The sequence below is a fragment of the Acartia tonsa genome, chromosome 5 (genome assembly GCF_053477335.1).
Source record: "Acartia tonsa isolate MP-2025a chromosome 5, ASM5347733v1, whole genome shotgun sequence".
NCBI classification, from domain to species: domain Eukaryota; kingdom Metazoa; phylum Arthropoda; class Copepoda; order Calanoida; family Acartiidae; genus Acartia; species Acartia tonsa.
Genome location: NC_137264.1, coordinates 46,164,126 through 46,188,568, shown reverse-complemented (window position 1 = coordinate 46,188,568; position 24,443 = coordinate 46,164,126). Strand labels below are relative to the sequence as shown.

At 32.6% G+C, this 24,443-nt stretch overlaps 1 protein-coding gene and 1 long non-coding RNA gene across 3 annotated transcripts in view; one reads left to right on the top strand and one right to left on the bottom strand.

Moving 5' to 3' along the window:
* Positions 1-8,740, top strand: part of LOC145319655 (uncharacterized) — a 265,819-nt gene extending 257,079 nt beyond the window's left edge. Inside the window, exons 2-7 of one of the 2 annotated variants that reach the window (XM_080161930.1) lie at positions 2,103-2,163; positions 3,686-3,785; positions 4,027-4,091; positions 4,794-4,892; positions 5,547-5,610; positions 6,455-8,740. In XM_080161930.1, the coding sequence (XP_080018056.1) occupies positions 2,110-2,163; positions 3,686-3,785; positions 4,027-4,091; positions 4,794-4,892; positions 5,547-5,610; positions 6,455-6,501 (429 nt within the window). In that variant the 5' untranslated portion in view covers positions 2,103-2,109 and the 3' untranslated portion in view covers positions 6,502-8,740. The remainder of the gene's footprint in view (positions 1-2,102; positions 2,164-3,685; positions 3,786-4,026; positions 4,092-4,793; positions 4,893-5,546; positions 5,611-6,454) is intronic. The other variant, XM_080161931.1, reaches the window with a different exon arrangement.
* An 8,584-nt stretch (positions 8,741-17,324) lies between these two features.
* LOC145319637 (uncharacterized) lies at positions 17,325-24,443 on the bottom strand. Its single transcript, XR_013879974.1, has 6 exons — positions 24,342-24,443; positions 21,030-21,227; positions 20,048-20,117; positions 19,476-19,528; positions 18,289-18,362; positions 17,325-17,541 (listed from the first exon to the last, which is right to left on the bottom strand). It is a non-coding gene; the product is annotated as an uncharacterized LOC145319637 (long non-coding RNA).

Below are 24,443 nucleotides of genomic sequence, written 5' to 3'. Positions count from 1 at the left end.
TACCCAAAGTTTTATAGAAATTTTTAGGAAATCTGTAAATTTCATGGAAGGGGGGACACTGGACTGAATATTAGTCTGGTTCCCAAAGTTTTTAAGAAATTTTTTTAGAATCCTGTTTACTTTAAGTAGGGTAGGGGATATTAGACTGAATTTTATTCTGGTACCCAAAGTTTTTATAGAAATCTGTTTATTTTAAGGAATGAGAGGGGATATTAGACTGAATATTACAATACTGGTACCCAAAGTTTTATATCTTTGGGTACTTTTTTTCAATCTTGGCTGGTTTGGCCAAAATTTTCTAATTTTCCTTTATAAAAGATATAGGATATATTGCAGGGAAATTTGTCGTCAATTTAGATTGCTAATATGGACCCCATTTTTTGGTCACTTCGTTTAATTAGTAGGATGGTGTAAAGGAGGTGGATGGGGGGTATTGTTATTTTAGATGCGAGTATCACTTTATTAGAAAACAAGTGGTTTCGCCCCTAGCCTCTAGGGGCTTTGCCTCAAGAGGTGATAAAAAAAAGTTAAGGTGAAATTCGTAAAAACAAAAATAAAAAGGACCAAGGATATCTCCTAAGAAAAAAAAAAAAAAAAAAAAAAAGGACAAAATAAATCTTTGTTTTTAGGGGGGGTGGGGGGTTTCCCACCCCCCAAGAAAATAGCCTAAAACCACCACAGGACCAGTAGGTAGAAGAGTAGAATCCGATCGGTTCAGTGGTTACCGAGATCTTAAACTTCAGACGGACGGACGGACGGACGGACAGACGGATCAAGCTACTTTGTATTATAGATGAAAATCTGGTGCAACAAGTAATAATACATATCCATTCCTTTTATAAAGTTTTTACTTTTATTATTAGTTATTTATCGCATCGTACTATAAACAGCTTTTTATGGATATTAAATAAAAATTTTTAGATTGAAACTAATTTTTTTAGCCACCAGTTTATTTTAATATTCATGGCAAATTGTCTGCAACACATGATTTTTCGTATAGCTAAGAACCGGTTCTAATCCAGCGGATATTAATCGGTTATGAATGAAGCTTTACAAAGTGTCTAAAAAAATCAGCCATGTTACATCATAAAAATGAGGGATTATCTATCTCTTTTTTTGGGGGGTTTTCCTTTCCCACTTCTCCTCTCATCCCTCATCTTTATGACGTCACATGGCTGATTTTTTTAGCCACTTTGTAAAGCTTTGTTATGAATCGATACTGGTAAATTGCTTCTAAGATTTAACTTCCAACTACGCCTCATGCATACATCGTATAATGAAAAGCTTATCTTTACTTTTTGTTGACAGTAGTTAATAGTCATTTTACAATTAAGTTATGTCTTATTTTTTTATATATTGCCTTTATAAAGTTAATAACCTAATTTGAATGTATGTAAAATTAATTAAAATAATAAGTCTACAATCAATCCTTAAAAAAAATAACAGAATGTGTGTCTGTCTTTGTGTCTGTTTGTCTGTACCGAAGTATCTCGCTAACCGCTGAACCGATCCTTAACAGGGTAGCTTCTCAAAGGTCCCGGGAAGGTTTATAACTATTTTAGGGGAGGGTACCACCACCCTCCCAAGAGAAATTACAAAAATATAGTTTTTTTCCATTATAGAGACTCCTACTTGAAATTAACATAGATAGGTATCGTATTATTAAAAAGAACATTTAAAGTGCCACTAAAGTCTTCTAGGGGGCGCAGCAGCTAGTTTCTATATATTTTATGAAATTTTGCTGTATTTTTCAGGCATAGAAACTCTATAAGTGTCCTCTTTCCTCACTGACTCACTCCTTCCAACAAACGTATTATACAGCTATTAATCGTTAAAAGTCGGGCCCCTTCCTGCACCTTAACCGATCAGAAAGGGTGGGTTAAGCTGAATAACCAGACGCATTCCTGTTACTATGTATCAACAATTGGAATTATTTATTTAAATTTCTACACAACAACTAAATATTAACATTATTACATAGTCTGCATCTCTAGCAAGGAATATATTTAGAGGAAGTGCACCTAGCCTAAAACCTGTCTGACCACTACATTTACACCTAAAATTTTATTTTATTTCCCTGAATGTCGTCTTAATTGAATTTCAGCTAGAATGGGACTGAAAGATGCCTTGCGACCTGTTTTCCTATTCAAAATTATAGAATTTGTAAGTATATAACATTAACTAATTTTAGTGTGTGCTTTATTTAAAATGATTATGGATAAAGTTAAACTTTTAAGCAATGCAGTGGAAGGAAATGAAAAACCAGGATTATGGAGCAAAAAAATACTAAAAGTGCACCACTTAATTGTTCAACAAACAAAAAAATGAAATAGATATAAGTTAAATTCCAGTTTTGGTGTCCTCGCAAGGCCGAAGCCTGGGTCAACAAAACTGGTATTAATTTATTATTTGTAAATAATGTATGACTCAAAACCTGTTTTAATCTAGCGGACATAAATTGGTTTCATAGCCTTACTGGAAAATGTTTTTTTAAAGAAGAGACAGACAGACGGTCGGACAAAGTAAATTTTAAGATAATCTTCTTAGATATTTCAAAAATAATAATTTTTAGATCACGGATTTGGTCTTTTAGACTTTTATGTATTTAATCATATCTATTTTAACAGTGAAAATTAATTTTATTATGTTTGAACTTTAAAGTTTTTTTTTGACATTTTATCGCCATTTTTATAACAAAAAAATCTTTTTTTTAGCAGATAAGCTACTCTATAATTTCTTTGTCTGTCTGTCAGTCCGTCCGTAACGCTATGTTGGAATCGTAATTTTCTCGGCCCCTATACAAGATAGACAACTGAAATTTTTAGTTAAGATTCCTATGACATATGCCCATCTAGTCTATAAATTGTTTTGTCAGTCAGTCAGTCCATAATGTGTTTTTTTTTGGCTGCTATTAAAAATAGACAACTGAATTTATAGTGAAGATTCTTATGCTAAATGAAAATCTAGTCTATACATTCTACTGTCCGTATGTCTGTCGGTCATAATTAAAAAGACATGAACCTTATTCTTTTTAAGGTTTAGTGACTTTTTAGAGTTTATGCATACTCTCTCTTTTCTTTGTTTGGAGAACTGAACATATGCGTTACAGCTCACTTTGTCCGTTTGTCCATATAAAACCATGAATGGGAAAACGGACAAGGCGATTTAAATAGTAAAATATTGGGACAAAGTGTCTCAAAAAATCAGCCATGTGATGTCATAAAAATGAGCGATTAACCATCTCTTTTTTATTGGTTTTCTTTCCCACTTCTCCACTTATATCCCTCATTTTTATGACGTCACATGGCTGATTTTTGAGACACTTTGTCCCAATGCAGAGTAAATATTTAAATCAAGAATAAAATTATTGAAAAAATATTACAAAACATTTTATAATTTTACATACTAGAAATTCGGTGGTATTAGTTATTTCTCGTATCGTATTATAAACGGCTTTCCGCGGATATAGAATGTACAATTATAAGATTAAAACTAGTTTTTTTAGCCCCGTGGTGCCGAAGGCACCGGCTAAAAAAACTAGTTTTAATCTTGTAATTGTACACTTCTATATTCGTAGAAAACTGGATATAATACGATGCTAGACATAGTTTTTTCGTATGGATGAGAACCGGTTCCTATCCGCCGGATTCGAATGAATACGAGAAAAGACTTTCTTGATATTTAGATCTTAGCTTTAACTATCCTGTTGGTATTCACTCTCGGAGATGCTGAACTATGGGGCCGCACAATTGAGAAACACAACCTGGGTGTCTTTACAAGCATAGGTAATTATAGTAATCATAGATATAATTTTCGGGGTTAGCAGAACAGAAAATAATCCTCTTATTTTACATTTTACTATCTGCAAAAAACTGTCTATAATTTAAATATTTTGTCTATAACAAGAACTATATTGTAATTTTCTGTATGAGTTATTTTCGATTTTCCTTCCATGATTTTTTCGTGTGCTTTGATACGCAATGTTGTTATACGTGTTTTTAATTTAGGATAATTTTTTTTGTTTAGGATTCTTCTTTATCATAGTGGTGCTTATGATTGGCATTATTGTTGGGGAGAGACCAAAATATCAGGTCAAAGTTGTATTTTGATATTTGATATGAGAAAGGTCGTCCAAGCGCTAGGTTGGGGGTTGGCCCCGCCCCCAACCCCCATCAAACTTAGCGACCTTAATATACACTCACCAAGAAAACCTTTATTTTATCCACCCCCCCCCCCTTCTCCCACCTCCATAAAAAAATAAAAAGCTTTGACTTCCTTGGATATAGACCAAATCCTATGAAGTTACATTGGCTATCCAAGGAATTTCTAAGCCCTAAACAAGCCTGACGAATTTATAGGATTTAGTCTAATTAACAAATAAAATTCATATTATTTGGACATAATTTTTCATAGAGAAGCTACTCTTCAATGTTCAATTGTTTGTCTGTTCTAGGTTTTCAAGGCTTCATTTTTTTGTGGAGATTCTACTGAAAAACGACAAAATTATACTTAATTAATAGTATTTTCTATTATAGGACTAGAGGCTGCGCCCCTAGCATCAACTTAGATGAAAAGAGGAAAAATAGTTTAAAATTACCCCAATACTAAAAGCATAAAAAAGATAGTATAAAACTTTCCCCAAATTTATTAGATCTTCCCTGTAGTGGAGAACCCAATCGTAAGAGCAGTTATTAAAATTTTAAGCTACATAGACAATAAAACCTTACTACTTTATATAATAAAGATAAGCTTTGGATAATGTGATCCTTGGTTTATCTTAAAATTTGTTTTAGTGGGTGCTTTTCAACCTGTGTGGATTTTTGCTGTACATAGCCAGCGGGTCCTGTGCCATAGAACTTTATAATGATTACAAAAAGCCTTTCAATCTCATGGTAAGATAAAAGCGAAGCATTTCTATAATTAGGTCTGTACGTCCCGGTTAGATCTTTTGGTTAATTTATGCATGTTAGAATTATATAACTTTAAACTTTAGATTTTAAACTTGGCCTAGTGATTCCTTAGTTAAGGTACGATTAAAGCATAACAACTTAATAATATTTACCAGAATGTCCGTTCGTTCAAATAAAGCCTGTTGATTTAAACTTTTTTGAGATAAACAAAATTATGTGATATAATTATCATCTTATGTTTGAATACTGAATTCTTGTACAACAAAGTACAATATTATAAGCGAAGCACCTCTATAGCCAAGTACTCAACAAAATTACTTACAATTTTTTTTCTGTCTGGTGTAATGCAATGTGTGACTATTGGTTGATTTATCTTGTCATCTTGGCTTTTATATTAAGTGTTGAATTATTGCTACGAAACCGATTGACATCCGGTTCTGAGCCATACTGAAAAAGCATGTTTCATTTGGTATCATGAACTTTTTTTTGGGAAAATCATAATATACCCGTTTTGTTGATTGGGGCTTTTGATTGGAAGAACAAAACTGGAATTAATCTTATAGTATGTAATTTTACTATCCCCGGAAAGCTGTCCATAATATGACGTGATAAATAACTATTAAATATCTGTTTTAGAGTGCAAAACATGCAGGTCTCTCTATGGGAGCTTTTGCCATCTTAAATTCTTTGGCATTCCTGGGTAAGAATATAATCCTTATATATAAGCAAAAAGATGACACCATGGAAACTGTCCCGATTTTGTATAACTTTTGCGGAACATGTTCCAGTTACGTCATATTTTTCTTTCCCGAAAAAGGGAAGGGGGGGGGGAAGAAAATCTCTTCAAAAGAGATGGGGAAAACCCCCTTTTCTCCCATCTCTTTTTTCTTCCCCCCTTCCCTTTTTTTTCTTTCCCCCTTCCCTTTTTCGGGAAAGAAAAATATGACGTAACTGGAACATGTTCCACAAAAGTTATCCAAATCGGGACAGATTCCATGGTGTCCAAAAAGATGTCTGTCTGTGTATCTGTCTGTAGGGAATTATCTCACTAACCACTAGACCGGGATGGTTCTCCTTTACAGGGTAGCTTCTCATAGGTCCTGGGAAGGTTTATAACTATTTTGGGGGAGGTTACTACCACCCTCCCAAGAGAAATGGCCCTCCCAAAAAATACCCCCCCCCTATTTTTTTAAATCTAGAATAAAAAATTGGGGTTTCAAATTCAACTTCCCCCTCCTCAAGAGCCCCTAGTCCTTATATAAAAGTAACAGGATGTCTGTAAGTGTATCTGTTTGAAGCGTAAGAGGTCGCTAACCACTGGCCCTGGATGGCCGGTTCTCCTTTACAGCGAATCTTCAATTAGGACCCCAACCCCCAAAATGCATTACCCCAAAAAAATTTCTTTTTCTTTTTAAGACTTAATTGGTCAGGGGTCGATTTCTTCGCCCCCCCCCCCTTACCCTCTATGGTAAGTTAGAGAGAGAGAAGGGGGAGGGGGGTACCCTTCTATTTGCTTGTTGCTTATCAAATTGATTTATTTTCAGTTGATACAGTTTACTGTGCGGCTCACCTGTTTAATTCAGAAGATTAAGAAACAATTTTATAAAGCAAAGCTTTTCTATCATCAGGGTCGGTCCGTAAGTCCGTAAATGTTGGCTCTTTTCGTTCATTTAAACAGGTTAGAATTGTACAATCGATTTTAAACTTTGCATGATGATTCCTGTAACAGTTAGGTACGATTTACCAGATTTTTGACAACAACTTTTTGTAAGTTAGAATTATCCGATTCGTCGGATTTTTTTAATACTGATTCCTATAACAACAAGGTACAATCTTATAAGCGAAGCATCCCTATAATCTAGTCCTTAAAATGTAAGTATGTCTTTAAACAGTATCCTATATTCAAGCAGTTTTGCATCATTAATGTTTTGCTTATTCAGTTCTGTCACTCTACATGTGTTAATGTTCGTTTGTCCTTCCATTTCAGAGCTTCGCTTTTATAGATAATGTCATCCTTGTTTCAGTACAAATTCAGTATGTAAAATAATTCTAAATTGTCATTTTTGTATTTTTAAAGAAACAAATATAAGATTTTTTTATATCTTTAATAATGTTAAATTAAAGTTTAACAAGTTCACCTTTACAATAACATTTTGCTTCAAATATCAGCGGGAACTTTAAAATCAATGATATTTATAAAAAAACAATGTTAGGATCTTTCCCTGAAAGTACCTATCGAGCACAGAACCCCTCCCCCTTATTTTATTCTTATGCTTAACCCATTCGAGGGCTGTACCTAACCCGACCTTTGGTATTAAACAAACGCAAGAAAAGTAACCCCCCTTCCAATTTTTTTTCAAAATATTTCAAGTAGAGGGAGGGTGGGGGGATTATGGGCTCGACTAGGCACATTAAGGGAAATACATATTTCATGGTGTTTTTATTATTAACTTTGTATAAAATTTTTTGTCTTAATTTTTTTTTGTTTATCTTGTTATAGTTTATTCTATTATCTGTATGTGTATTAGAATATATAAGTTGGATGGAATTTTAATGTTAGGGGGAGATTTGAAATCTGCATCAAATTTTAAGGATTTTTTATGAAATTCGTTTTTTGTATAATTCTTTATCTAAAAGCGGAAATACAATTTAAGTTAATTAATTTTGACCAATAGGATAGGTGGATTAGAAACTACCTGCGCTCTAATTGGGTGAATGATGTACGACACTTAAGCTTCACCAATCAGAGCGCAGATAGTTTTCAATCCACCAATTACAGATGTCAAAATGAATTAGCTTAAATTGTATTTCCGCTTTTAGATAAAGAATTATACAAAAAACGAATTTTATAAAAAAAATCCTTAAAATTTGATGCAGATTTCAAATCTACCCCTAACATTAAAATTCCTTCCAACTTATATATCCTAATGTGTATATCTAAGAGTGATTGATTCAATATTTTGTAGTTTCGAGTGAGAAATTGACTTCTGGATGATAACATAAATAAGCAGCAAGGCAAAAATTAAAGGCCAAACAACCGTACAAAGTTAGTTACAGAGTGTATGCTCAAATGTCAGCAGAATCTTGAAACCAAATATCAGATAGTTATCTTTAATAACATAATATACAAACGTGTTTTTCTTCCATATTGTAATTTTACGTCCCCCAGAGCATTACAGACGGACTGACGGACAGAGTAAGGTTGAAATTAGATGTCTTTCTACCACAGGAATCTTCACAAATCTTCACAAAAATATCAGCCGTCTATCTTTAACAGGAGCTGAGAAGATCATGTTCCAGAAAAACATATAGACATTTAGAATTATAGAGTTGCTTCGCTACTAAATAGTAATGTTTTAATGTAAATTAATTTATTTTAACCAATAATAGTATTTCTCGTATTCATTCGAATCCGGTGGATAGGAACCAGTTCTCATCCATACGAAAAATTTATGTCTAGCATCGTATTATATCCAGCTTTCTACGAATATAAAAATGTACAATCATAAGTTTAAAAACAGTTTTTTTTAGCCGATGCCTTCGGCACCTCGGGGCTAAAAAAAATAGTTTTAATCTTATAATTGTACATTCTATATCCGCGGAAAGCTGTTTATAATACGATGCGAGAAATAACTATTACTTTTTTCCTAAACATACTTTAAATTGTGATTAAGTTCACTTTATTCCAATACGGCTTCAAAACCGATTGATATCCGTTGGATATGAACCGGTTCTCAGCTATAGTGAAAAATCATGCATAACAATTATTGTAAATTTCATGAATTAATAAAAGATAAAATGAAACTTAAATAAACAAACATTACATATAATTCTTTATCTTTAAATTTTATGAAAATTTTAGGCGCTTTCCCAAAAGTGGCCAGTTGAGCAGTGCAACTCCGACCTTATTTTTAAAATAAATTGAAAATAGGGGTGGGGAGGGGGTAATTTTTTTTATATACCTAATCCCTGCAAGAGGCCCTGATCCTGCGGGGCCCTACAGTCTACAGTGCCGAACCCTATAAAACCTTACATGACGGAAAGTATTAAAGAAACAAACGTAAAACTACCCCTTTCTATTTTCAATTCATTTCAAATATTGGGAGGGAGGGGTTTATCATTGCTCAAGACGGTAATTTGTGTTATAGCGCCAAATTTTAAGATTAAAAATAAAACTAAAAATAAAAATGTATTAGCATTAATTTATCCTGTTATAATAATGGATTTAAAATACATGGATATTAATACGTTCCTCTGTGGTCAATCTAAAATGGTGAGGGGTGGAGGGTAGCATTAAATAAGCCAGCTAAGATAAATATTTTATCAGAGCATGCAAGAACATCTCACAATATCCACATATTACATATCCATTGTTATAATTGTCTAACTTTAATTATTCTGATGTTGACCTTAAATTTGACAAAGTTTGAAAGTGTCCTTGGATTAAATAATAGGTATCCAATTTATATTCTATATTCAATTTTGTATTCTAACATACAAAATTCGATACACTTCGCCCCTACAGTAAATGGGGGAAAGGTGAAAGATATTTTGAAAAAACCGACTCAAAATTAGCTTAAAACCACCACAGGAGTAGCAGGTATATTCCTTGCAAAGCACAACCTAATCAGTTCAGCGATTATCGAGACTTTAAGCTTCAGACAGACAGACAGAGAGACATCGGACTACTTTTTTTTTATAAACTAGCGGTTTCGCCCCTAGCCTGGGGGGGAATTTTTTGGGTTTTTTTTGGGAGGTTGGGGGTGTCCCACCCCCTAAGAATTTAGCCTAAAACCACCACAGGACCAGTAGTATATTCCCTGAAGAGTAGAATCCGATCGGTTCAGTGGTTACCGAGATCTTAAGCTTCAGACAGACGGACTGACGAACAGACGGACAGACTGACAGACATCAAGCTACTTTGTTTTATAAATAAACAGGCGACATCACCCCTAGCTTAAAGGAAAGTTGTTTTGTTAAGTTTTGTCCCCAAAATAGTTTGAGATAAAAATTTATTAGACCCTTTATAAAGCAACACACATTGTTCAAATCTGAACAAAAAATAGAGAGAAATTCTGCTTATCCATAAATAAAAAAGTTACAGGATTTAAGTCTAACCCACCCCCCCCTTAAGACTCCTATAAGGGGCGTAGTCGGTAGTAATATATACATTAGATTTAATCCTACAAAACCTAAAACAAACCATGCTGATTAAACTTATAAACTTTGGCTAAATAAATCAGAAATTCTTGGGGGGGGGATGTTCACTATTTACCCCCTATCCTTCAATTCCTAAACATCCCCTTGTTTCTCATGTAGACCAAACAATATGTAAAGCAGGGAGTAAGGGAGGGGACAATGGATCGAATATTCAATTTTTATGAGTCTTAGATTTTGGGTACTGGCTTAAAGGGAATGTGCAAGAATTTAGCAGTTTCTGACTGACTTTGGGTAGTAGCACATCATTGCTGCTAGCTCGCTTAGTTAGTTTTGAATATAGCAGACAGAAAAATTTGTTATGGATTGGCTGGTTTTTACAATTTTTTTTCTCCAAAAAATATCATTTCATAGATAAAAACTTCATTGTGATATTTGTGTAATAAACAGTCTAAGAACCCTTAAATTTAATTCTTCTATATAGTGACATTTTGAAATTTACAAAAATGGGGTGAACGAGTTCCTGGGAGATTTTTCAGATTTACAGAATGGTTATGTCAGTCTGATGTTCTGGTAATCTAGTTTTCAAATGAATGCTTTTTTTCTTAGAACTTTTTTCTTATTTTATAGTTTCCTAAATTTGATTTCACACCCTTTAAAATTTTCTTCAAATTTTCTGGATAAATCTGGATTTCATGGTCTTTCAGCGAAAACTCTTAAATTGAATTGATTGCCCATTGCCCTCTCCCTTACTTCCTGATATAGTCTCTTTAGAGGTAAGGCTGGGGGACAACTATAATTATTCCAATAATCTGCAACAACTATCCAGATATAAAAGTTAAAGGATGTCCGTTTGTCTATCTGTTTGTACCGAATAATTTATCTAACCCTTCAACCGATTTGGTTCTCCTTTACGGAGAAGCTTCTTATAGGACCAGTTAAGGTCCATAACAATGCTTAGGGGAGGGTAACACCGCCTTTCCAGGAGAAATCGCCCAACAAAAAATAGACGGACATATGAACATTATATCCTTAGTCATAGATTAGTTGTGCTACTAATAAAATACTAATAATACTTTAAACAATTGGAATATTTAAGGCAATTTTTCAAAGTAGTAACAATTTATATTAGAACTTATATAACATAGAAACACATAACTTTTTGGTGTTTGCGTAGCTACTCTATAATACATTTGTCTGTCCGTCCATCAGTCTGCATCGATAAGGGGAAACTTACAAATGTTATTTTCTCGGCTTCTATTTAAGATAGACAACTGATTTTTTTGTAAAGATACTTTATATATCCAGTTTATTATTTACTTAGAACTAGGGTCCGGTCGGATATCCGGCCAGATACTGGATATTAAAACTGTCCGGATTCTGCTGATATCTAATGCCGGATATCTGGTTTTAGGGCAAGATATCCGGTAATTTGCCGGATATCGGGTCATTTCGATATCCGGTCGGATAACGTATATCCGGCATTAGAAATCGTCCGGATATTCGGTATCCGGCTTAAAAAGTATCCGGCCCAACCCTATTTAGAACGTTAGTTTCTATACATTTATTCCTGGTTTATAACCACTGCACTGTAGATCTGCTACTAAACTCACTTTGACCGTATTTTTTTTGTGTTTCCCTAAATAAGGATGTTGTCATACTTGTGTCTGTCTCTTATTTTCTAGTTAAGATATATTTCAACATACATTGTCTGTCTGTCTGCGTGTCTGTATGGCCGTATGTCTTTCTGTCTGTCTGACTGTCTGTATGGCCGTATGTTTTTCACTGTTGATATTTCCTGTCGAAAATTGTGTCTTTATTATGAAAGCATAATATTGAGAAAAAAGATTGAAAAATCAACAAGGATGACAACATCCACTAGTAACGAAACACAAATATAAATGGATTGTTTTATTTATTATATATTTTATGTTGCGTAGGAGTCTCTAAACACAAAGAAATTCGATAACACAAAATAGTTATAAATCTTCCCGGATGCTGTGAGAAGTTACCCTGTTAAGGAGGACCCGATCGGTTCAGCGGTTAGCGAGATCCTTCGGTACAGACAAACAGACAGACATCCTGTTAATTTATTATAAGGATTTTATAGCATCACTGACAGACAAACGGACAGTGTGAATTACATACTGGGTGCTCATTGGTATAGGAGTGGTGTGCACGGGGTTGTGTGTCTCAGAGAAGAATTAGCGGAGAATTGAATAGTAGGGCATTACTCTTTTCTCTTAATACCACAATCAAAATTTTATGGAAATTCAAATCTCCTTTTGGAGTTAATAATGTATGAAAAGATTCTACATTGATAATTGTTATTTTATAGACTGATTACAACGGATATTGAAATAAAATACTTTGGGGTCTAGTGTAATAAATAGCCTGGCCAATATCCCCTCCCTTCCTGGATATTACCACTGTATTCCCTTGGCCCACACTATAAGTAGCTTAACGATACCTTAATTGTCACAGTAAAATATAAACCTATGCCAGCTTACTCCTGTACAGTTACAATACTATGTACTATTTCTTAGGAATAGCCTCAAGCTTTCATGTATTATATATTACTACTGTATGGTTGAAAAATGCATAGTAGAAATGTGCAAAAAACGAAAGGAAAAAATTACATAAAATTTTTGAAAATAATAGCACGGCCTTTAAATTTAAGCAACTTTTAGGATTAAAAAAAGTTTCTTCATTGATAGCTATTACAGTATGCTGAAGTACAACAAAATGCACAAAAAGTTCAATTATGAATTTTTATTATGGAGGTTATAAAATATATTTGAGAAATGGATCATCTAATAATTAAAAAAGGATAATTTCTGCAGAGGCTTGAGACCATCTCTGGACAGTAGAAGAGCTTCCTTAGAAAGCATAGCCATATTTCTAAGTATAAGTTGTATCTTTTAAAAAAGTAACAGGATGTTTTTGAGTCTGTCTACCTGTTTGTCCCTAAGGATCTGGCTAACCGCTGAACCAATTCTCCTTTACAATAAAGCTTTTCAATACTTTTTAATACTAAAATTGAAAATGTGGGGTTGGACTTCTACAACACCCCCCCCCCCCCAAAAAAAAAAATCAACAAGCACCCCTAGAGGCATCTAGGGATGTAGCAACTATTCAAAGACAACAAAGAAATAGTTGCTTTGTAGGAGCACTCTCTATGAGTGAGTATGTATTTGTGAGTGTGTGTGTGTGTTTCTGTGTGTGTATGTGTGTGTGTGTGTGTGTGTGTGTGTGTGTGTGTGTATGTATGTATGTGTGTGTGTGTGTGTGTGTGTGTGTGTGTGGTATAGGACCAAAAGTTTTGTATTTTAGTTGTGCAAATCTATTTCTGTGCTATGTGACTATACTTCACTCTGTTCATAGTTATACAACAATTATTAAGTATTTTTTATTTTTTTTTAATGTTCTTTTATGTTAAATGAGAGTTTTCCTCTAACTGAATTTTTGATGTGATAAAATATTTGTAAAAGTTTTTACCTTACCTTTTACCTTTAATTACCTCGTACTGGCGGGATTGCAGTCAAGGACCTTTTCTACTTGATGTACTGTCTAGGTCCTGGTCCAGCAATCCAGGAGAACTGAGGATGACTGTTACGCACCCTTCTATGTCCAAACACCCAAGGATATTAGGTTAAGTAACATCCAACAGACAACATACCCTATGATGCACGACCTTTGTCTGAGAAGTCCCAAATGTGCAGTGTAACGAGTTGCGCCTGTTTTGGGCCGAGGCATTTCCCCCCTACTTTAAATATTTATGTCGATCACCTGATATAGCAGGTGATCGACATAAAAAAGGCGGTGGTACATTACCCAAAATAGTAATAAACCTTTCCAGGACCTATTAGAAGCCACCCTTAAAAGGAGAACCACAGTCACACAGACATCCTGTTACCTTTATAAGAGCGAATAAAATAATTAAAAGCAAATAAAAACTTTTTTTTAGTTTATTTAATTTCCCAAGTGAACAAAGTTTTATTTGCATGTATTGTAACATTAAAACAGTTTTATTATTCTAAACCAGGGATCTAAAGGGATAAGACAAAAGTTGATAAATTAATGTACATCCCCAATGATGATACATAATTTTTTCCCCTTCTGTTTATTACAACATGTGGTTTAAACGTTTGGACACCCAACCTTATGAAACAACCAATCAAAATTCAATGCAAGTCCCCAAAGTTGTTAAGCTAATGAATAAGAAAACCAAGGACATAGCTTTTCTTGTCTTATGCATGCTAGAATTATCCTATTGATTCCTATACAAATAAGGTTTAGACAATGAGATATATAAGATGGAAAGAATTTTAATGTTAGAGGTAAATTTTATGCAGATTTCAAATCTACCTACACCTCTAAAATTAAAATTCTTTCCATCTTATATATCTTAAGACAAGAAAGTACAGTAACACTTTAGATTATAATAAGGTAACATTTTGATTTTGTTTGTGGTATATTATTTTGTTTGGAACAAACTTGCATGTTGAGCTTCGCTCTTATAGATGGTATTATCCTTGTTTTTTGAAAACACATTCCTGTGACTAGCTTTGAGCTCAGCGAGGGAGGGGACATCGGGCTGTTTATGACACTAGTCCCTAAAGTTTTATAATAGACGGACCTTGGGGACTTGCATTGAATTTTCAGTGGTTGGTTCAGTTGGTTGGTTGTCCAAAAGTTCCAACCACTAATTGTAATCTACAGAAGTGGTAATTTTGTGTATAACCATTAAGGATGAACATCAATCAATCGCACATTGTCTTATCCCTTTAGATCCCTGCTTTGAGCTGGGGTTTTATAATTTTATCATGTTTTTACATACTTATGTGCATGGAATATACATTACATCAAATTAACAATTTGTTTCACAGTGAAGCTGCTCAATTACAGGGTTCTTAAAGGGATAAGACCGATAAATTGATGTATATCCTCATTGATGGTAAACAAAGTTACCCCTCCTGTAGATTAAAATTAGTTGAACAGACAACTTAATGAACCAACCAATCAGAATTCATCAAATTTTCCCAAAGTTGTTAAGCGAACGAATAAGAAATCGTTATTATAAAACTTTGGGGACTAGTAATGAAAATCCCATTGTCCCCCTCCTTCATGACTCAATTACCGTTTTATAGCTAGCGACTACGCCCCTAGAGGCCTCAAGGGAGCATTTGAGGTGGGGGGTGAAAGTCGACTGCTTTCTTTTTTTAAATTTTAGTTTTAAAAAGGAAAATTTTAAAAAAATGTTTTGGGGGGGATTTCAGTGCAGATTCCTATGACACATGCGTATATAGTTTATGCTTTGTTGTGTCCTTGTGTCTGTCAGTCATCATTTGTTCTGCTTCGCTACTTATGGATGTTGTCATCCTTGTTATTAATCTATTTATCTTGATGGATCCTCGATAAAATAATTAGAAAATAAATATTTTATAATATCTTAATCCATTATATATAAATGTATGTGTGTGTGTGTGTGTGTGTGTGTGTGTGTGTGTGTGTGTGTGTATGTGCGCGTGTGTGTATGTTTGTGTATATGTGTGTGTATATTTGGAAATATGTAAATTCTGTGTGGAAAATAAATTCTATGTTGGTGTAGGGAATCTTTTTCTATAGTTAGGGTCAGACCATCCCTAAGTAACGAATAGCAGATTAGGCCTTGGATCAACATTTCACCCTCTTAGTCATTTTACAACATACAGAAAATTGTAGAGTAGCCTTGCAAGGGAGAAAAGTAGATCCTAATTTAACTTCTATATTATTTTTCAAAGAAACATCAAATAAATAGATAATCCAGATAAATCTAGTTATGTTTAAAATGATTAATAATTATGTGCCTATAACTTTTCCACCAATAGAATATGCTTATTAACTTGCCTTCTTATTTATGATGAAATTATTTTAGAACAAAATATAACTCTTTTTAAAATAAAGTACATATCTATAAAAACATCTGGTAAAGTACGAATTCAATAAGCTGAAAGGCACCATAAGAGTTTTCCACGAGTTAACACATGAAAAAATAAGCCTTCCCCCATGTCATAATTTTACCCACATATGTGCAAATTAACACTTCCCTTTAAAGATCTCTCCCTTATGCATTTACTCGTTGAATCAAAACTTAATCCTTTTTATGGTAATTCATACAAAACCACGAAAATAGTTAAATCAATAGTCAAATATTTTCTAGTATAACAATAACAATGGTGTGGATTTTCTGGTTTCAGAGAGTTTTTGCTTGTGATATTATATAAATTTAATAGTTCTTTAAGACCATGAGAACAGTTATTGGCTTAAATCTCTCAAGCATAGGACTCGTTGAAATCACTGATTCCATATTTTCATGTTTAACATGTGCAAAAATACAATGTGATCACTTTGCAATCTTTAATTTGTTATCTTATCACTTTGTATAAACACTCAATGATTTTTCAAATGTCTCAAAGAGAAGTTAAAAGAGAAGCATTTTGGTGATACTCTCTAGGCTCTGCCAAAGAGAAGTTAAAAGAGAAGCATTTTGGTGATACTCTCTAGGCTCTGCCCAGTTAGCTGGGAAGTAAGGCCTATAAAAGGTGGCCCATTCGGGCTATACAATCAGTAGTGGTGATACTACACACTATATCACCAGTCGAAAGTCTTAAGGGTTAAGACGGGTTATAATCTTTGACAAGAATTTAGCTTGAGTAAAACTTCTCTCTGAGATTTTTGGCAAAAACATACCTAAAATAAAATAGATTTTGTTAATTAAAATTATTCCGTTTCCTTAAAAATAAAAATCTGAGACATTAAAAAACTTTGTTTATGTATTAGGTATAGGGGGGAAATAATAGGGTTTAAGCCCTTATGGGCAAGTATTGATAAATAGTCATTGAAAGTTTTATAGGTTACCAATAACTTAATAGTTTGATTTCCAATAAACGTATGATCATTGATATACAATCCTGAAACCACCGATAGCACACTATTTTCGGAATAGGGTTTTTAGGTAAATTATATATCTACTGTTTAGTAATCTATTATCTAGTGATTTGGTTTGAATATAATTAGTCATTTCATTGGATAGTATTTTTCTAATCAGACAGATATTAGTGTTTCACTGAATCAAGCTTGGACCATGACAGGAGGTGAGAGCGCGGCGTCTTGGCCATAGTAGTGTGACTGAAGGACGCGACTGTTCCGGGAACCGGGTAGTGAAGCATAATAATTGGTTCCGTTACCTACGGATTAACCCAGGTAAAATTTAACTTTTTTTTCTTTTAGGTGGGATATTGGCTCAAAGCCACTAAATAAGTCTTACCAGTAAAGCATCCATAAAAGCACAGCTCTTTATTGACAAACAATCATTCCATATGTCACCATCATCATTGCCATTTATCTCTTCTTTCCAGATCATAGGCCACGTACAATGGTTCTCCATTTATCTTTGATTTAGGCCTCATTCCATGTGTAGTACAGCAATAACCTAAAATGGATGATATTATTATTGATCAATTAGAAGATGAAATATTAAATCCTCCACCTTATAATCCAGAATATGAACCTGGATTAAATAATGCAGTAAATCATTATCTAAGACTGGAGGAAATACCTAGTGTTCATGTTAGGCCTGAGATTCACTCAGCAACAGCAATGCTTGTCTTAGGAAATAGGCGACAAAATCGCATATTAAATAGGCCTCAAATACATTTACAAGACATTCCTCCCATACATGAACATGAGCCAAATATTCAAGTAATAAAACAAGAAAATAATGGCAATAAACCCCAAAATAAAAAAGTAGTTAAACCAACTTCAGATTTTTCGGGTTATGAGTCAGAATCTAGCTATTATAGTGAGGATTTTGACAGACAAAAAAGTAAAAAACATTCTAAAAAAAGGCCTGACAGAATGTATGATCCACTTAACCCACATGGCAATGAGGACCAAAGACGCCATGAACAACATCATGATAGACATGAAAATCGTTATAAACACGATAAAGACAAAACTAAGTCAAGTAAAGAAAGACAAAATAAAAGAGACAATAGTGACAAAGAAGACAGGCATAAAGACAGACAGAACTTCTCTATGCCAAGGAGAATGAATAAACGTAGTAACAGTAGTGGCCCTAGCTCTAGTTCTAGCTCTTCAGATACAGAGTTAGATAGAAGGACTCCATCTACCAATAGAGATAACAGAAATAGAGAGACAAGACAAGAAAATAACTTACTTGGAAATATCTTATCTGAATCTCAAATGTGGCAACTCAAACTTCTTCTTCATAAAAACACATCTACCACTGACCTAAATACAGCAAAAATAATTAATCTCATACCAAATAATTTAGTGTGGGGCAGTTGTCAACACGAACGTATTCACAGACAAGTCAAAATATTGGGTAAAATCCCACCCCAATATGGAGAAAAAACTAACCCTTACACTTTTTTTAGCACTTTTAAATATTTGGAGGAATATGAGATCCCCTTTACTCATAGTTCCTACAACAATATTCTCATTCACTATTTTAATGTAGAATCAAGAAATAAACTAGATATGCTAGAAATAGATCCTAATGCCCTTAGTGCTCAGGACTTCGTAAAATCAATCTTAACTACCATTGGTGCAGAATTACTCAACCCACAAGACTATGAGAAACAATTCTACAATTACAGATTCACTTCAGAAGACCAAGACAGACCAAATAGAATAATAATATATTTGGCAGCCATGTTGCAAAAAACAGGCAACAGTCAAGAAAATCAAATGGCCAAACTTAGGGAAAAAATATGTACCTATTTGGTACCACCATTATTACAGTCTGCATTTTTGACATCCACAAATGTTCCTAACTGCAATAAAGAGACAATCTTAAGCTGGTTTAGTAATAATAGAAGCTTTTATACCTCAGCAATTGAGAGAAAAAGAAAATTAGACAGACAAAAAAATGCAAATGTAAACCAGGTAGAAAAGGAAAAAAACCCTACCCAAGAGATTTCACATCAACCTAAACCCAATTGTGAACATTGCCAAAAGCCTCACTATTCTAGATACTGTTTAAAACATCCAGATGAAGCAGTTAAAAAAGCAAATATGGAATGGTGGTATAAAAAGAATAAAGAAAAAGCTAACAGTATAGTTTGTTTATTGTGTAATTCTGACACCCATGGAAGTGGGGAGTGTTTCACCTTCCCTAATGTCACTCTCTCCAAAGAACAATGCCCACGCTGCTTAAATTATGGTGTATCAAGACTATACCATCCATTGTCGGCGTGCAAACTCCCGCCAACAATGGGAAAAAACTAGTAGGGCAGCCGAGTATTTCTCAAGAAAGCAAAAACATACAATTACAGGTAAAAATACCACAAGTTACGGATTCTTGGGACATACCCGGCACCCCTATTCTAGGGAAAAAATCACCTCAGAATCAAACTGGTCCCAAAATCAACATTTCTTTGTCCATTCAGATAAACCTGAAAAATTCAGATATTGATTATCAAAATGAAAATATAAAAATTAAGAATGTTGAAGTACTAGAATGTTCGACTACCCAAAATAGTGTCAATAATAATACCCAAAATAGTGTAAATAGTAATAATACTAATAAGCTAATAGAAAATATATTAATGGAAAGTCAAACATCTAATACTTCAACATTAAACTGTTCGTCTATAAACAATGATTTAAAAATAATAGAAAACTCTATTGTTAATAATCCAATAGATAAAATTAATCCGCCAATAATTACCAATGTAAAAGAAAATGTGTCTAAATTGGATAATATTAGTAAATCCCCTAATTACGCGACGGATCAAAAAATAAGTCAAAAAATTGAAAAATTATCTAGCAATAAAATTTCTGTTAATTTGTCTCAACAATTGCTATGCCCAGAGGTACAAATAGGCAAAGTCGATTTAGAAAATAATTTGAGGCAAAAAGAGGAAATAGACGAACAGACAAACATCAGTAAAATAGAAAGCAAAGAAAATTACCTTGAGGATTTAGATGAGCAGAAAATTGACTACTGCAAAACTGTACAGTCCTCTTACAACACTGACATATCTGAAAACAATAGAATTAAAGAAAAATCAGATTTTAAAAGTGCATTGTGCATAAAAAATGGGACCAGAATCGCAAAGGCTTTATCATGGCTCCAATATTTCAATATTCCATAATTGGTTGAGCTCTCCCTTGTGGGGGTGGCAAATTAACTATGTCCTTATTCCAAGTATTGGGTTATTTTCAGTTTCAAGAGATCAATAGATAAATTTCAAAATAATTTTTAACAAATGAACAGTATTTAAACAATACAAAAACGAAATTAACTAGGCAAAATGCAGAAATCATTATAACTGAAAACATAGATGTCCAGGTAAAGGGGTAATGGTGTATTTATCCCTTAAACCCCTCAAGTTTTTAAATATCTTACATTACTAACATATAGAAATCCTCATGTTACCCCCATGCTAAGTAAAAAGTTTGGGCGTCCTTGTGTTAACATTAGTTTGCAATTTGCTCTTGGTTCTTTTGCCAGCACCCGGCTGTATTTACATTTTTGAATGATTCAGCTTATTTCAAAGACCCAACCAAAAGTCGTGTAAAAGGTCTTTGAGAAGGGGTGGTTGTTACATATACTATTTATTGCTCTATATACATTACTTTAATGTTTTATTTATGAAAGGCAAGAAAAAATAATAAAAAGTTTGAACAAGAATAAACATCATTATAATTATAAAGTAGGGCAATTATGTGTGCTTAATAAAATAAATAAATTCAATAGAATATTAAAAAGTTCAACAGACGACAATTCTAGTTCTAGAGCAGATACGCTATCTATTCTGTAACAAATACAGACATATCTAGTTTTGTAGCAAAAAAGAACATACAATCAAAATTATAAAATAACTCCCCACAAAACTGCATAAAACATACAATTTAGTTATAGAATAATTTTGCTTATAAACCTTCCTATACCTCCATTAGTATCCACAAGCCCTTCACTCTTCCGCAGACAAATCTGGTACATCTGCGTATTACAGGAGACCCCAAAGGGATACTAAAACTGGTAGGAATTCCGCAATTATCAGCTGTCACCAATGTCATCTTCTTTTCAGTTCTACAAGCATTCCTCAACAAATTTTGTTTCACCAAATACAATTACAGACACAATACCTAAAAATAAAATACAAGAATTAATAACAATTAAATAGATAAAGTTATTAAGATTTTTTTTTTGCAGTAATAAGAAAACACCACACAATAATAAATTAATAGTTGACAAAATTTATGAACAGACATGTGTTATCCAAAAATACAAGACCTTGAAAATAAACATGAACTTGATCCCAAAAGAAATAAAAACTTCTGTTAAACATCGGGTTTTAATAAATAGACAAAGTTAATTAAATCCAATTTTTATTAATTATATGCTTATGTGACGTAAATTTCCAACAGATTATCATCCATTGTCCTATCCCCTTAGATCCCTGTATGTATGTCTAACTAAATCAAATTTTTATGTGTCTAGGTGTCTTAAATTTGATTTTCCAACAGATTATCATCCATTGTCTTATCCCTTAAGATATCTGTATGTAAGTCTAATTTTATCTAATCTTTTTATGAAAACTATTTATTAATTGTGTTTTTATGTGGCGTAAACTCGATTTCCAATATATTATCATCCATTGTCTTATCCCTTTAGATCCCTGTAAGTAAGTCTAAATAGATCTGATTTTCATTAATTATGTGCCTATGTGTCGTAAATTTGATTTTCCAACATATTACCATCCTTTGTCTTATCCCTTAAGATCCCTGTATGTATGTGAAACGTTGTCTAATTTTTTTATGAAAATAAACTTATTAATTCTGTGTTTATGAGGAGAAAACTTGATTTTAAACATATGTTTTGATAATCGCTCAAAAATATGCATTAAATACATTACTCATCTTTTTAAATACACATAAATAAATTTGATTTTCTTGTACTTATACTTAAAATTACAGATTATACAACTTTATAAAGTTTAGGACTGAACTGATTAAGTTCTCTATTTTATAGAAGCTTGAATTAAGTTCCACATTGGTTTAAAGATTTTATTTTTAGATTAAGGCTACAAAGCAAATAATTTCAAGTATTCTCAAACTTCATATAGTAAAATATGTAGAAAATCGCATTATAGACAGTTTTCCATTAACACTAAAATGAAAAATTACTAAACTAAGTCTTATGAATTTTTAGTTGAAACCTATGTATAATTCAATGCTATACATGAGTTTTAATATAGCTGAGAACCGGTTCTAATCCATCGGATAATAATTGGTCTCAAAGCAATTATTACATATCCTGTTATCCCTGGACCTCCAGGAAGTTATTTTTTTTGTAGCATATAATTGAAAATGTTTAAATAAAGGCCTTTTTGTTATGTGTGGCAAAATAAAGGACTTTTATAGCCTTAAAACAAAGGATTTCTCATCGGATTATCAAACTTTAAAATCATCTCAACTATAATATCAAATATAGGGAAAAAAGATTTCTTGTTTCACTAAAAAACGAAATTTTCTGTTTTAATTTTAATAACCCCAAAATATGATAACTTTTTCTAGATGTAAAGAATTTGCAACAAAATGTCTTTTTATACAAATGTAAGTAATTTAGAAATTTATAAAATAAACAATATTATTATTCAATTTCCAGTACAATAACAAAATCAAACAGGGTTTCAACAAAATATCCAAGTAACTTCAATTGGCCCATTTTTCTCCCATATATAGTTAAAATTGTTAAATAATAAAGGCGAAATATTTCTTTTAAAACAGTCCAAAAAAGAGTCAAATTTAAATATGCAAAGAGGGTTTCTATTGTCAGACAAAAAGTAAACTGTTTAACATTTATTTTTTCCTACAATGTAAACCGATTTTTAACATCACCCTTGTTTTGATAAATAGGATCTTAGCATGCTAAACTATCTCTGATATTCATCCTTTGTATGATAGAGGGGTAGTTTTGTCAATAATACGAATTTAAAAATAGAACTTTTTCCTACTTAATTTCCACCTTAATTGAAATATAAATTCACAATTTAAAAGTCATAAAATGAATCCTTAAAAGTAAGTAAATTATTTCAAGTATATACAACAAGTTCAGTATCCTAAAATAAAAAGAAATGTTCAAATTTCCCCTCATTTATCAAACAGGAAAAAAGGCATAAAATTACCAATTTTTAGTTAATAAAACAATCTCGGTTGATTAGAATTAGGAAAGGTTATTTAAAAAGTTTTTGATGATCAGATGAGAAGTAATTATGTATCTATTCCCTTTTAAACAATCAAATATCATAATATTTAAATATCATATTTTATTCATTTTACCTATCCCTCCCTTTATGATTTTATAAGCTAAATCAACATGTGTGTTAAAACATCTTAAATATTAGACTATCAATATATCTATTTTTCTCCACTAAACACTATTATAATTTTTACATAAAATGAGAAGATACAAAAAAGTTCCTCTTTCAAAAATTAGATTTTTATAATTTTTACCTTTAAACAATCCCAGTTTTTCCTAAAATAAGTAATAATTGCCGCCGAATAATTTTTGTCAGTTTTTGGCAAAATAATTTTTGATAAGTAGACAAATATAGGATAAACTCGTTTTTCGTGCGCATAAAAACAATCAAAAAATTTTTGTGTAATAGAATATAAACCATAGAAGCACTTTGCTCTTTGTTAAAATATTTTTTCTTCATGTTTGGAATAATTCTACTCCATCCATGTTTATTTTCTCCAATAAATAAATTAATAAATACACTTCAAATCTACTTGTACATATTACCATCAATGACTTTTTTTATGTTTTGCTACTTATGGATGTTGTCATCCTTGTTTTATTACACTTAAAATAATTACTTCACTTAAAAATCTCTTTTTTCTCGTAAATTTATACATAAAAAAGTTAACTTTGTCAAAATTATTTTCTTTCAAACAAATTTATCGTTTTTTCAAAATAAACTAGCCACTGTGGCCCTAGCATCTAGGGGCTCTATAATCAAAAGAATCTGGCAAGGCCAAAAATAGCCTAAAACCATCCCAATACCTATAGGTAGCTTTACTGTAAAGAAAAACCATATCGGTGCAGTGGCTAGTGAGATTTTTCGCTACAGACAAAAAAGTTTATCACTTTATATTAGGATAAATAATAATTTCTAGGCCATAAAAATTAAACTTTTAAAATGAAAACAAAAAAGATATAACAATAATAAAGTAATTAAAAACAAAAATACTCACATATGTTTCAAAGCAGCAAGTTATCCAAATACTATTCAGCTGTATCCAAGCCACTTAGGCGGGAGGCACACTCAGGCCATATAGCCCTAAAATACATTATAT